The 13,823-nt window shown below is 36.8% G+C and overlaps 1 protein-coding gene across 2 annotated transcripts in view; it reads right to left on the bottom strand.

The window, feature by feature from the left end:
- TTC21B (tetratricopeptide repeat domain 21B) overlaps positions 1-13,823 on the bottom strand; it is a 91,460-nt gene that overhangs the window by 27,206 nt on the left and 50,431 nt on the right. For both annotated transcript variants that reach the window (XM_053597853.1, XM_053597854.1), the window contains 3 exons: positions 5,731-5,919; positions 4,509-4,619; positions 2,371-2,452 (listed from right to left, as the gene is read on the bottom strand). In XM_053597853.1, the coding sequence (XP_053453828.1) occupies positions 2,371-2,452; positions 4,509-4,619; positions 5,731-5,919 (382 nt within the window). The remainder of the gene's footprint in view (positions 1-2,370; positions 2,453-4,508; positions 4,620-5,730; positions 5,920-13,823) is intronic.

A 13,823-nucleotide genomic window follows, 5' to 3' on the forward strand; every position in this document is an offset into this window, starting at 1 on the left:
CCAACCCAGAAATGGATTAACAAGCTGTGGTATATGTATACCACGGAATACTATTCAACCATTAAAAAAACCGGAGACTTTACATCTTTTGTATTAACTTGGATGGAGGTGGAACATATTCTTTTTTAGTAAAGCATCACAAGAATGAAGAAGCAAGAATCCAATGTACTCAATTCTAAGATGAAGGCTGTAGATGAGCTAATACAGTGGTTCTCAACCTTCTTAATGCTATGATGTATTTTCATTGTTAAAAAGGGGTCACGACCCACAGGTTGAGAACCGTTGAGCTAATACACAGTGGGAGTAGAGGAATGAGGGACGAAGAAGAAAAGATGAACTCCTAGAGAATTATAGTAATTTATTTTCAAATTGATAGTTTCCTTAATTTTTATATGTCTTTTAAAATAAAAGCAAGTTATGTCTTCAAAAACATGGTGATCTTTTATCTTTTATAACAACCTGAATGGAACTGGAGGACATTCTTCTTAGTGCAGGGGTTTTCAACCTGTGGGTCACGACCCCTTTTTAACAATGAAAATACATGGCAGCATTAGGAAGGTTGAGAGCCACTGTCTTCTATCTTAATGAAGTATCATAAGAATGGAAAAATAAACACCATGTGCACCTAATACTGAATTAGAACTAATGGATCAGAACTTATGTGCACATGTGGAAGTAAAACTCAACAGAAATCAAGTAAGTGAGCGGGGAGGAGGGCATGGGTAAATTCATACCTAACCAGTACAATGCACACATTCTGGTGAAGGGCACAGTTTATAACTTTTGACTTAAAACATACAAGAGCAAATTATATAACCAAAACATGTGTACCCTATAGTATTTTGAAAAAAAAAATAAAAGCATAGGAAGCAAAGAATAGTAGTGGTTTTTCAAAGTGTCAGTTAATAAACTGTGTGTGTATTAATTTAAAAAAAAAAAAAAAAGGAAGAAAAGATCAAGTGTTCCATTTTGTATATAGCACATTTGAGATCATCCTAGACATCTGGGTGGGAATGCAAACAGGCAGAGGTGTCTGAAAGTCAGGCTGCAGGTCTTGTTTGAGACACCCTAGCACCACATGGGCTATAAGTCTGCTAGGGGGTGAATGGGTAAAGAGAAGGGGTTTGATACCCGAGGCCTGGAACATCCTGATATTTGAAGGTCAGAAAGAAAAGAGGTTCTAACAAAGGAGACTCAAACAGCAGGCAGCCTGGGAGAAGAATAACCTAACATCTCAGAGACAAATTAAAAGTGTTTCCTGATGGAGGGGAATAAACTATGCCAAACACAGCTGGAGGTCAAGCAAGCAGAGAACTGAGATTGATTATTGGGTCTGTCTGGCAGCACGGAGGTCGCCATCCACACTATGCAAGTGACTTCCCTGGAGGGCAGGAATGGAACAAAGTAAGAGAGCATGTTTCAAAATCCTGTGAAGGAAATTTGCTATTGTATCCTTTAGAGGAAGGGCGCAGTAATTGGAAGGGGAAGAGAGTTAAGAGTTGGTTTTTATTGATTGATTTAAGGCAGGGCTATGTCACAGTATGGTTGTATGAAGACTGGAAAAAAAATAATAATTCAAGAAAGAGAGAGAAGTGCACGAGTGAGGCCCTGTAAGTGGGAAGTGACCTGCAATACGCACAGAGGGGAAACAGCTGCCAGCAGGGTCACAGACAAAGGCTGAGGAGAGGGTGCACTGGTGACAGGGATGGAGAAGTTCTATTCCAGGTGCTCGTATTTTCTTAGTGAAGTGGGTGGCACAGTTTTGAGCTCTCAGCAAGGAAGGGGGAAAGATTCTCTTGATGAGGCAGGAAAAAAGTGAGAAAAACAGCTGAAGTGAGTGAACTCAAATACGGTAGGTAGCATTGCCAGGCAGGTCTGGGGGCCCACTGGAAGTTTCAGGTCATAACTTCTACGTTAGACCAGTCAACAGTGTTGGATTTTCCTTATAAGCCATTTCAGCAGCTCACACTCATGTGAGGAATAAACAAGAGTTGTTCCAACCATTGTTGGGGTTTTCGTGAGAGCATATAAGCTAAACAGAAAAGAAAGGAGGGCGCTGAGTGCCTGTGGTTCAGTGAGTAGGGCGCCGGCCCCGTATGCCGAGGGTGGCAGGTTCGGACCCAGCCCCCGCCAAACTGCAACAGAAAAATAGCCGGGCATTGTGGCGCACGCCTGTAGTCCCAGCTGCTTGGGAGGCTGAGGCAAGAGAATCGCGTAAGCCCAAGAGTTAGAGGTTGCTGTGAGCCGTGTGAAGCCACAGCACTCTACCGAGGGCGGTACAGTGAGACTCTGTCTCTACAAAAAAAAAAAAAAATATATATATATATATATATGTATATATATATATATATATAATCAGTGAGTATTTACCTGGTTTGCGTTCTAAAAGCTGTTGTAGATGAAATACTGCTTGTTCATAGTCCTGTTTTCTGAACATGATATCAGCCATCATCTATAAAGATAAAAGCTGGTTATAAAAATACTGCTATATATTTCACAAGGCATATATATATATATATTTTTTAGCTGTGTATATTAATACAATCATGGGGCACCATACACTGGTTTTATAGACCGTTTGACACATTTTCATCACACTGGTTAACATAGCCTTCCTGGCATTTTCTTAGTTATTGTGTTAAGACATTTACATTCTACATTTACTAAGTTTCACATATACCCTTGTAAGATGCACCGCAGGTGTAATCCCAATAATCACCCTCCCTCTGCCCACTTCCTCCCTCCCTTCACTCCCTTTCTCCCTTCCCCCTATTCTTGGGTTATAACTGGGTTGTAGCTTTCATGTGAAAGCCATACATTAGTTTCATAGTAGGGCTGAGTACATTGGATACTTTTTCTTCCATTCTTGAGATACTTTACTAAGAAGAATATGTTCCAGCTCCATCCATGTAAACATGAAAGAGGTAAAGTCTCCATCTTTCTTTAAGGCTGCATAATATTTCATGGTATACATATACCACAATTTATTAATCCATTCATGGATTGATGGGCACTTAGGCTTTTTCCATGACTTAGCAATTATGAATAGGGCTGCAATAAACATTCTGGTACAAATATCTTTGTTATGATGTGACTTTTGGACTTCTGGGTATATGCCCAGCAGAGGAATTACAGGATTGAATGGCAGATCTATTTTTAGATCTCTAAGTGTTCTCTATATATCTTTCCAAAAGGAATGTATTAATTTGCATTCCCACCAGCAGTGTAGAAGTGTTCCCTTTTCTTCACATCCACGCTAACATCTCTGGTCTTGGGATTTTGTGATATAGGCTAATCTTAACTGGAGTTAGATGATATCTCAAAGTAGTTTTGATTTGCATTTCTCTGATGATTAAAGATGATGAGCATTTTTTCATATGTCTGAAGGCCGTGCGCCTGTCTTCTTCAGAGACATTTCTCTTCAAGTCCCTTGCCCAGCCTGTGATGGAATCACTTGTTCTTTTCTTGCTTATACGTTTGAGTTCTCTGTGGATTCTGGTTATTAAACCTTTGTCAGAGACATAACCTGCAAATATCTTCTCCCATTCTGAGGGCCACAAGGCATATTTTTTCTATGAAAATACACATGAAATACATGAGAAAGGGCAAAGTTTTTTAAAGAGCCATTTCAGGTTCAGACACACCTTGAGCAGAATGCCTTGGACACCAGAGTAACAGAAGATAAGGATGTGAGACAGATTGTTCTGTCTGCAAAACTATATTTTTAGCAAAAAATATGTTTCTAGTGGTTGTTTTGAAAATGGAAATTTGAAGGGAAATGCGTACTCTATGAACTGTTGTATAAAAGGTGACTTCCTGGACTTGACTAAAATGCCAATGAGAAGATTTAAAAACAAAACAAAGCTTAAACCATAAATGTTTAAAGGAATTTAAAATGAGCAAGACCTACTGAGATTTTCTTATTATGTGTTTTAAGAGAGAGACTTCTTAACTGTTTCCTTTTAGCTACAACAGTAACTTTAAATGAACCTCACCAAATGTCATCCAGGCAGCTGTTTGAAAAACTCACAAACACTTCAATCCAAGTAACAATAAGAAAAAAAAGTGCAACTGTATTTAAAACATGCACCTTACACGGGCTATAATAGAAAGTTTTTTTTTATTTTTTTAACTCCAAAAGTTTCACTGAAACTCTTAAGTCAGTCTAACATGCCTGAGTACTTAAAAACTACTCTTTAGCAAATTATAGCTTTCCCACATGAGCTGCACCTGACCAAGCATCCCTTTAAGTTTAGATAAAAATTAACTCGCCCCAAAGGGCAAGTTAGGGCCTGACCTAGGTATGTTATCCTTCTTACAAATAAAATGCTAACGATTCTTGGTCTTTGTTGGTAAAATGTACTCATGTTAGAAATATGTTATTTCTTTCAAAAGCCAAAATGAGTCTGCCTCCTGGAGTAAAATTAGTTCTACCAAGAGGTAAAATTTGAAACTTTCAGTGGAATATAAAACACAATTTTTATAGCATTGAACTCTGTTGGTCTAACCATGGTGGCAGGTTCATTATCCTGGTCAGTCTGGAGAAGTAATTCACAATGCCGCTGGCAGGCATCAAGGTCATCTTGTGCCAGGTATAATCTTGCCAGTTCCAACATTATCTATAAAACAAAAGGTAGGCTTATTCAGACACCATTCTGGAATAAAAGCGAAAGAAAACATCCAGACACAGATTAACTTCAGTTGACCACAGGCTATTGCAATAAAAATATCAAGTATAACAGACAAGAAAAACCAATAGGCGTGACTGTCTCTATTTTCTCTTATAAGAAAAACAACAACAGCAAAAGCCCAAGAAAACAGGTGGCAACTCATTTGAAAAGTAGAGAGAAGTAGGCACTGTGAAAAGAACTCTGGTCTTAAAAGGGGGAGATGATGGTGCCCTTTAAACCCCTTTTTACCTCTCTAAATCTGCTTTCTCATTTGTAAAAATAAAAAGCTTCAAGCAGACAATCTCTAAGGCACTCTTCAGATTTAAAACTAGAATTCCAACTGCGTTATCCACCACTGAAAAAGGTTTGGTTATAATTTACTACGGTTTGTTTTTGCCCTTCATTTGAAAAATTATATTATTTAATAATAAAAAATATTCAATCTTAATCTTTAAATTATAAAAAAAGGTTATCTTCTGTTCTACATCATTTACTTAGTGTTTAGCCATTTAGTAGAGTATTTTTAAAAACTAATCATCCTCCAGATCTTCTGAGATCTTGACAGAATAACCTTTTATTTTATACAACTAGCCATGTAAGTTTACGGCACCACAATTATCTTTGTACCTTACTCTCACGCTATCTGTCTTGAGGGCATAGCTTCAGGCAAGTTACTCCTGCACCCTCAGTAGCAAACACCAATTGAAAAATAGATGTGTACAATAGATGTTTTGTAAACTGAATTGAATCATCGAAACCCAGATATTTGTGATTGAAAATTGCTTTTAAAGTAATGATTAAAACACCAATATAGTAAAAAGAAGGAATTTGCAGGTTTGCTTTATATTACTCGCTCTATTATGATTTTTAGACTTTTAATATTCTTAAGGCATTACAAACATATTTTGAAAGCTTTCTAGAAACAAAATTAATGTTTTAGACTTGTGTTTTTGTTACATTTCTTTTGAAATCTTCTTTATAAATGTTAAGATTTATACATTTGGGGAAATCAGATGACCTCTGAAATAAAAGGTGCTTAACATTTTGCAGAAGCACTGACCTTATTATCTGTTTCACAGTGAACAAGAGCCTCTCTATAAAACTTAATTGCTGTTTCAGAGTCGCGCTGAGCAACAGAATGTTTTGCGATCTCTGCACAAATTTCAGCTGCTAAATGTTTCTGTGCAGGAACTGCATCTGGCTGTTCCATCTGAACACGTTTCAATACCCGGGCTTGTAATTCTCTAGCCTAGAAAAAAAAAAAATAGGGATAAAAAGATAGTTACAAGACAATAACGTAAGCAATTCTCAGTAACTCACATGTAGCATGATTTTATAGAAAATTTACTTGAGCATTATTAGCCCTTGACCTAACAAAACTTGATCCAAATAAAATATCTTGTTGAGATCTCAAAAAAGCACTTGTGTACAAATGAGTCAGATGGCATATATCTTCCTGATTAAAGCGCTTTAAAATTTCTGCATATTTTCCCTGTTAAAGCTCACTAAGAAGGAAATACACCATGAAACAAATCCTTGAGAAAAATATCTAGATGCTACAATTAAATACGGATAAGTGGCTCAAAGGGGTAGGTGCTGGCCCCACATGCTGGAGATGGCAGGTTCAAACTCAGCCCCAGCCAAAAACCGCAAAAAAAAAAAAAATAATAATAATAAATAATAAAATAAAAAAAATGTTTATTAAATTAATAAAATAGTAAATTTCTAAAAACTATTACATTGAATTTTGGCAGGCTTTAAGCAATCACTCTATTTATTATATAATAATGGCACATAAACTAGACCAATCTTTTTGAGCAACACCCCAGCAAAACACACCAACTCAATAAAACTAAACAGGCTGTTGAACTTAGTTGTTCCATTCTGGGGAAGGTATTAAAGGCCATTTATTATTTATTCAGAAGGAAAAAAGAAACTTGTTATCTGTTGTAAAGAAAACCTAATCTCTGTTATTTGTTGTAGAAACCTAAACGTCTAAAGATGAGGAAATGACTAATCCCTATGTTATGCACAGAAGAAGGGGGGCCCTTCTTCAGGGTAAGGATGCAGAGCAGGTCGCTAAATCGGAAGAACAGAAGCCTTTCTACCTGTACATCTGGTTTCTGGAACATTCAGATTTTCCTTCCATAAAGGACAGAGGGCTGTCCTTTGTTTCTCTGCCACACACTGGGAGAATAAGCGTTGCCTTGGGTCACACATTAAATACGCAAACACTAAGGAAAGCTGATTAGTAAAAAACGGGTCCTGCTTACTTTTCATGATATCAGACACCCCAGATAAGCAATAGAAAGTCCTCACGAAGTCAGCCTGTGTGACCCGCTGGCCCCAGGTTGGACTCCCCTGCTTTAGACCTTCACAAATAAAATTTAACTTTGAACTAGGGATAATCAATCACTAATTAAACCGATACATTCATTTAAGAAATAGTAACTGCCTAGTCATACATTATGCTACACTTATGCTACACAGTACCTTTCTGGGGACACCGATCAAAACGTTGGTTGGTACATGGTATTTGGTGAAAATAGTTTAAAGTAGATATTTTTCTCAAACTGTAAGTTGAGAGGTATATAATAAGATCCCTTTAGAATTAAAAAAAGTTGAAAATGTGAGTGTATATATCATACGGTATTAATACTGTTTCATGAAATTTTGCCTAAGTTAATGTGTTTTTAAGTAAGACAGTATTTATTTGTGTATTTGTGGTTATATACATGGGTCACTATGGAAGTTTTGAGACACACTGTGTTATGGCATAATTATTTCGCTTCTAAGAAACAACAGTTGACAAGGTCCTTTCCGAGTCACTTGTGCACGTTTCAACTTGCTCAGCTGATCAGTGTTGCTGGGAGGGCCTCACGTCTTTGTGGGATGTAAGTATGGACAGTGTGGATGTTACATTTCTTGATTTTTGTGTATCTCAAACATTTTGTAATGACACATATACATATATGTGTATGTAGATATGTGTGTATATGTGTCTGTGTTCATGGTTTTATATACACATGCATATGCTCATACTCAAAAAACTCTAAACACAATTAGTCTGCATAAGATGATCTCTGTCTGGCAGGAAGAGGTGCCTGCATCCTCCCAGCTCTGTGTTCCTGTACTTCTCCCTACCCACGTCCTCCCATGGAAGAGGGGCGGGATCCTCAGTACCTCAGAGGTAGGGCTGCCACCCCAAAGGCACGTTCCCAAGCAGCCACCTTTAAGAATTTAGCTTTGAGAGCTATTGCTCCATTTTTGGCCCTATCCTATTTCAATAAAGTGAAAACAAGAAAGAAAGTAGAAACGAGATCTGCATCAGAGGCCCCTGCAAACTACCCCCGGGGACACCTGTCCCTTTATCCAACAAGTTAACGGCTGCTATCCTATCATTAGAGCCTTAGGCCTTGAGGACAGTCTCAATGATTATACCTGTTATCTCAACCTAATTATTAATTTGGCCAGCTACCCTTTCCAAAGAATTCTATTTTGAATGATAAATTATATGGCCACCTTAGGTCTAAAAGATATGCAATTCATTTTCTAAATAGTTTTGAGTTTTATTTCTGAAACAGGTGAATTTCTAGTAAGCCAAATCTGGGCACCTTACTAACTTAGCCTTCTAGAGAAATTCATTTATGAGTTAGATTTTTGTGTGACGCTTTGCAATTTTTGTAAAGATAAACATTTGGGGAAATTTTGAGCAACAGTACTTTGTATTTTCTACTAAGTATATTTTATAAAAGAATGCTCAGTTTCCGAAAAAGTATGTTTAATGATCATTAAGAAACATTTTGAAATACAAGTTAGTGTTAACAATACAATTTTCTTGACTAATTGGCAAGACTCCATGTTTTCCCTTGGTTTCCAGAAGTATCAGAGCTGAACTTAATTATGTTAATAACTATATCACAGCCCTGACCACATTTACTTTACTCTCCCCCTTCCTAATTTATAGCATACAGTAGATCCATCCTAGTTGATCACCTTCCTACACTGACCACCTCCTTAAGCCGATATAATTTTCAAAGACTGGACATGGACCCCAGGTACTGATTAGCACAGTAGGCCGAGTTCCTGATGTGGACCACCTCTGTATGTTGACCAGTTTGTTACAGTCTCTTAGGTGGTCGATTTACAGAGGTTCTACTATTTATTCTGTAGATTCCTTCAAATTGTTGGGTAGAATATAGATACAACCATCCTTATTTCAAGGACTTCTGTTTTATTTATTTATTTTTTTAAGTGACAGAGTTTCACTTGTTGCCCTCAGTAGAGTGCCGTGGAGTCACAACTCACAGCAACCTCTAGCTCTTGGGCTTAGGTGATTCTCTTGCCTCAGCCTCCTGAGTAGCTGGGACTACAGATACCCGCCACAATGCCCGGCTGGTTTTTTGTTGCAGTTTGGCAGGGGCCAGGTTTGAACCTGCCACCCTTGGTATATGGGGCTGGTGCCCTACTCACTGAGCCACAGGCGCCACCCTCTTTCTATTTTCATAGCTTTATCTTATGCATATCTTACCTTAGACCACCTCAAAATAAAATATACCAATTAAATGGGAATATCATGTTAGTTTTTCTGTGATAAATATGGAACTATATACATCGAAAAGAATCCAGATGTTAACTGAGAGGAGCAAAAATAAATATCTGTACGTACTAACAACAACTATGTAAATTTACAAAGTTTCAAAATTGTTAAATGTTTTATGTCACAGAGGTTATTTCTCCTTTACTTAGATTTCTTTTAGACAGAAAAGATAATGAATATATTAAATGTATTAAATGTATTAAATGTCTCATTCTAGAGACATTCCCCCTGGATGGCTTTGAAGAATTAAGTGGTCAGATGAGTTGGCCTACCCGGCCAGGGGCTGCAAGCCTCTAGGATTCTTGGGTGCCTTCCAGCCAGCAATACACCAGAAGCTGGGGACCTCAGTCTCACAGCACCGAGGAAATGAATTTTGCTAACAACCTGCGTGAGCTTGGAAGCAGACCTTTACCCAGGCAAGTTTCCAGTTTAGAACCTAGCCCTGGCCAATATCTTGACCCAGCTAAGCTGTGCCCCATAGAAACTGTGAAATAATAAATGTGTATATTGTTTTCTTCCATTAAATTTGAGGTAGCTTGTTACACAGCACAGAAAACTAATACGACCTACTATGAGGCAAGGATTCAATACTCTCACAAACCCCCAGGCCATTCCTGTACTTGTAGAAATTCTAATTTAGCAAGAAGGTAGATAATCAAGTGGTGATAGTAAATTATAAGGAGTTCTGTAGCTGAAAAATACTGGTTGTCATGGGAGTACATACAAGAAGACTTAACTCAGTCTTGGAAGTCAGGTGAGATTTAAACAATGACTAGTTGTTATAATCTGGCGAATCTGGGAGAAAGAAAGAAGAAGAAATGGACTAGGACACAGGCATTGGGAAGGCCAGAGATGTGAGAGATGTAGAGATACATTGCTTGATCGAAGAATTAGAAAAATTAGAAGAAAAAATTGGCCAGGACGACACAGAATATATAATAGGTACGCCTGTTAAATGATCTACATTTTATCCTAGAGGCCATAGGAAGCAGCTACAACATTGTTTACAAGCAATGGAGTAACAGGATCAGGTCCGTCACTCACGCCGGTGTTGTTATGATGTACTGACCGGAGTGAAATGAGATCGGAAGAGGATGGGGATCCACGCGGAGGCTACTGAAGTCATTTAGCAGAAGATGATGGAGAGGGCTAAACGATGACAATGTGGAGTGATTTCAGAAGTCTACAATGTTTAGAAAGCAGAAATCATGATTTGGGATTTTTCTAATTTACCAGCTTCTGCCATTTCCAAAAATGTTTAGCAACTATGTAAAAATACTGTGATGGAATTCCAAAGTTACATAATGTGGAGAATTCAGGTCAATAAATGATTATTGAATAAATGAATATAAAATATCAAAGCTTTTGGTTCCACTTGTAAGTTCTGTTTGAATTGCACCTTTTTGTCAATCAGAATGAGTAGCATAATATAGCTGGGAAGAATGATTTTTTGAATTTTATTAAAGATGAATAATCTCTGTGCTATAACACACAAACTTCAAACTAATAAGAATTTGGTTTGTTGGCACTGTCTAGCTTGAAATCTACATTCTCATAGGTGCTCACATAACCAGGGTGACTGGGACTAACTATCCATAAAAGGGGGGAATAAGCCAAATTCACTTCTAAAATGTATTAAAATTTAACAAAATGACACTTTCCTTGTAACTACTGGTAAGTAATCTAGAGTTAGGTGCAAGTCTTTATCATGTGATTCAGAAAGCAGGGATTAGAAGATACCACCAATAAGAAAAAGATGTTAATGTTGTTGAAGATTACATATTTTAATGATATTGTAATCTTAGGTGGCTGTCACCGTAATCTAATAGTCCAATTCATTCACAGCTAGAACAAAAAAATTAGGGACATTGCTATGGAAACATAGGTGTGTATGCATACATATCTACCCCATTGTCAGCTAAAGCTCAAAAGCAAAACATTTAATAAATTATTTGCAGAATGCAGAACTCCTCTGGGTTGAAAATCAAGTCAAAACTGTAGTACCCTACAGAGCACACAGGGTTAGTACTGAGGTGCTCTGCATTCTCCTTTACACTCTTCCACTAATAAGCTACATAATCTTTTGCAAACACTCCCTGTGGGCTCCTCCCTCTGGAAAATGAGCGTAGTTCATATATGAGCTATTTGTTTACCTCAGAGACTTGTTTCCAACATATCACAGGAGGTCACAGATACAGAAAAATAGAATGAGATAAAAGTAGTGGGAGACTTTTTACAATATGAAGTATTAAGAAGGTAAGTGATTATTAATGTATAATCACCATTTCACATCTATTTCCAGAAGCTAGACAACTGTAAAACAAACCAATATTTTAGATCCTATTTGGAGAATGTTAAAGTGCTTCCCTGGAACTTGGGAAGTAAAATTGTCTCTCTTAGGGTTAAGCTATAAAATCAACATATAATGGACGAGATATGCAAAATCGCTTAAATGTTATCCTATGAATCTGAAAACGTGACAGGTCTTACCATTTCAAGAATAATGTTCGATTTAGAAGGAGAATGGGTAGTAATGGTTAATGAAAGCATAGAAATTGAGAGCTATTAAAGTTTGTCAGCATTCAGGCAAGAAGCGTCTACAGGCTCCCGGGTATAATGTAGTAGAAGAAAGGCATCCAGGTGCATAAGCAGCTCTAATTCTTGTTTCATATTTAATAGATAACCTTTTAATCATTTGACTTTGCATGTGCCATGCTTTTGACAAGAGAATGGTCGGGTCAATGAGAATGATGTATGCTCAGTCGCTGTTAAGTCCTCAATTGTTATTGTTTCTTAAGAACTTTGTCATGACACACACATTCAATCTTCTGGGTCAATGACTGGATTAAGGTTTGAAGAATCCATGGCTGTGGGTCAGTTCTGGATTAACCATGATAAATACCACACCATGGGGACCTAAGTAAGTAGCATTCTAGGATTCTTGAAGCGATACTCTTTTTTTGCATTGCCAGCATATTTTGGTATCAGTAATAACGTATTTTGTCAAAATTGCTACCTCTATTCTATAGGGGACATCCTGAGATGTGTTCTAGATTTCTAGATATTTAGACATGAGGTGGAGGTGTGGGAGAGGGTTGGAATATGAAATCACAAAATACTAAATAAATACAAGTGCTAAGAAAACAAATATATATGCATAAAAATATCTTTTCCACATAAAACTACTAGATAGTTCTTAATTATCTGATTATTATATAAAGGATTCTTTAATATATGCATAAAAGTATCTTTTCCCTAAAACGCCTAGATAGTTCTTAATTACCTGTTAATTATACAAAGGATTCTTTAAAAATCTTTCAGTGTCTGGTACTAGAGTAAAATATATCATTGTTAACTAGAAACAAAGTTTCAAATTACTAGTTTAAAATGCATGACAACAATAATGGGAAAGACAAAGGCAAAGTAAGGGAATTTGGATAAGAAGAGGATTTGTGTTGTTACATAACTAATACTGAAACACAAAGAAAAGAGAAAAATAACAAATAGAGGGGAAAATGGAACAAGAACAATTTTACTAACCCCAAAAAGAAAAGTTCAAAAAGAAAAATTATAAGATGGCAGATATTAATCCAAATATAATACATAATTATATTTAATAGTAACAAAATAAATATTCTAATGAAAAGATTAAGATTGCTAGAATCGATAAAAGAAAAAAATAATTTTATGCTGAAAGATCTTCAACCTAAAGACATGGAAAATTTGAAAGTAAAAGAACGCAAAAAGCTATACTATGAAAACACTAACCAGAGAAAACTTCAGGGGTGATACGAATCTTAGCCAAAGGAGACTTTAAAGCAAGAAACAGTAGAAAAAATCAGAAAGGCCATTTCATAATTATAAAATAGTAAATTCACCAGGAAGATGTTACAATTCTAAATCTGGATCATTCAATAATACATCTTCTAAATAAATGAAACAAAAATGCATAGGCCTGGCTCAGCACCCCTAGCACAGGTATGGTTACGGGGCCAGCCACATATACTGAGGCTGGCAGGTTTGAAGCCGGCCCTGGCCAGCTAAACAACGACAACTGCACCAAAAAATAGCCAGGCGTTGTGGTGGGCACATGTAGTCTCAGCTACTTGGGAAACTGAGGAAAGAGAATTGCTTAAGTCCAAGAGTTTGTGGTTGCTGTGAGCTATGATGCCACAGCACTCTACCAAATGTAAAATAGTGAGACTCTGTCTCAAAAGAAAAAAAAAAAAAATACATAGGCCTAAACAGGGATAGAGAAATCTATAATCACATTGAAAGAAATTAGCATACTTCTCATAAAAGCAAATTATACAAACAGACCAAAGACAAGCAAACAAATAAACAAATCAATCAACAAATTTGATCTAATTGACAATAGTTGAACATCCAGTAATGCTAGCAACACCTACTTCACATCCACTTGGGACCTGTACCAGAACTGATTGATAATCATGTAGCATCATAAAACAAGCTGCAACTAATTTTAAAACAATGAATCATTCAAAATATGTCTTTGACCACAGTGCACTTAAACTAAAAATTAATATCGAAAA

This window comes from Nycticebus coucang, chromosome 7 (assembly GCF_027406575.1).
Source record: "Nycticebus coucang isolate mNycCou1 chromosome 7, mNycCou1.pri, whole genome shotgun sequence".
In the NCBI taxonomy this organism is placed as follows: domain Eukaryota; kingdom Metazoa; phylum Chordata; class Mammalia; order Primates; family Lorisidae; genus Nycticebus; species Nycticebus coucang.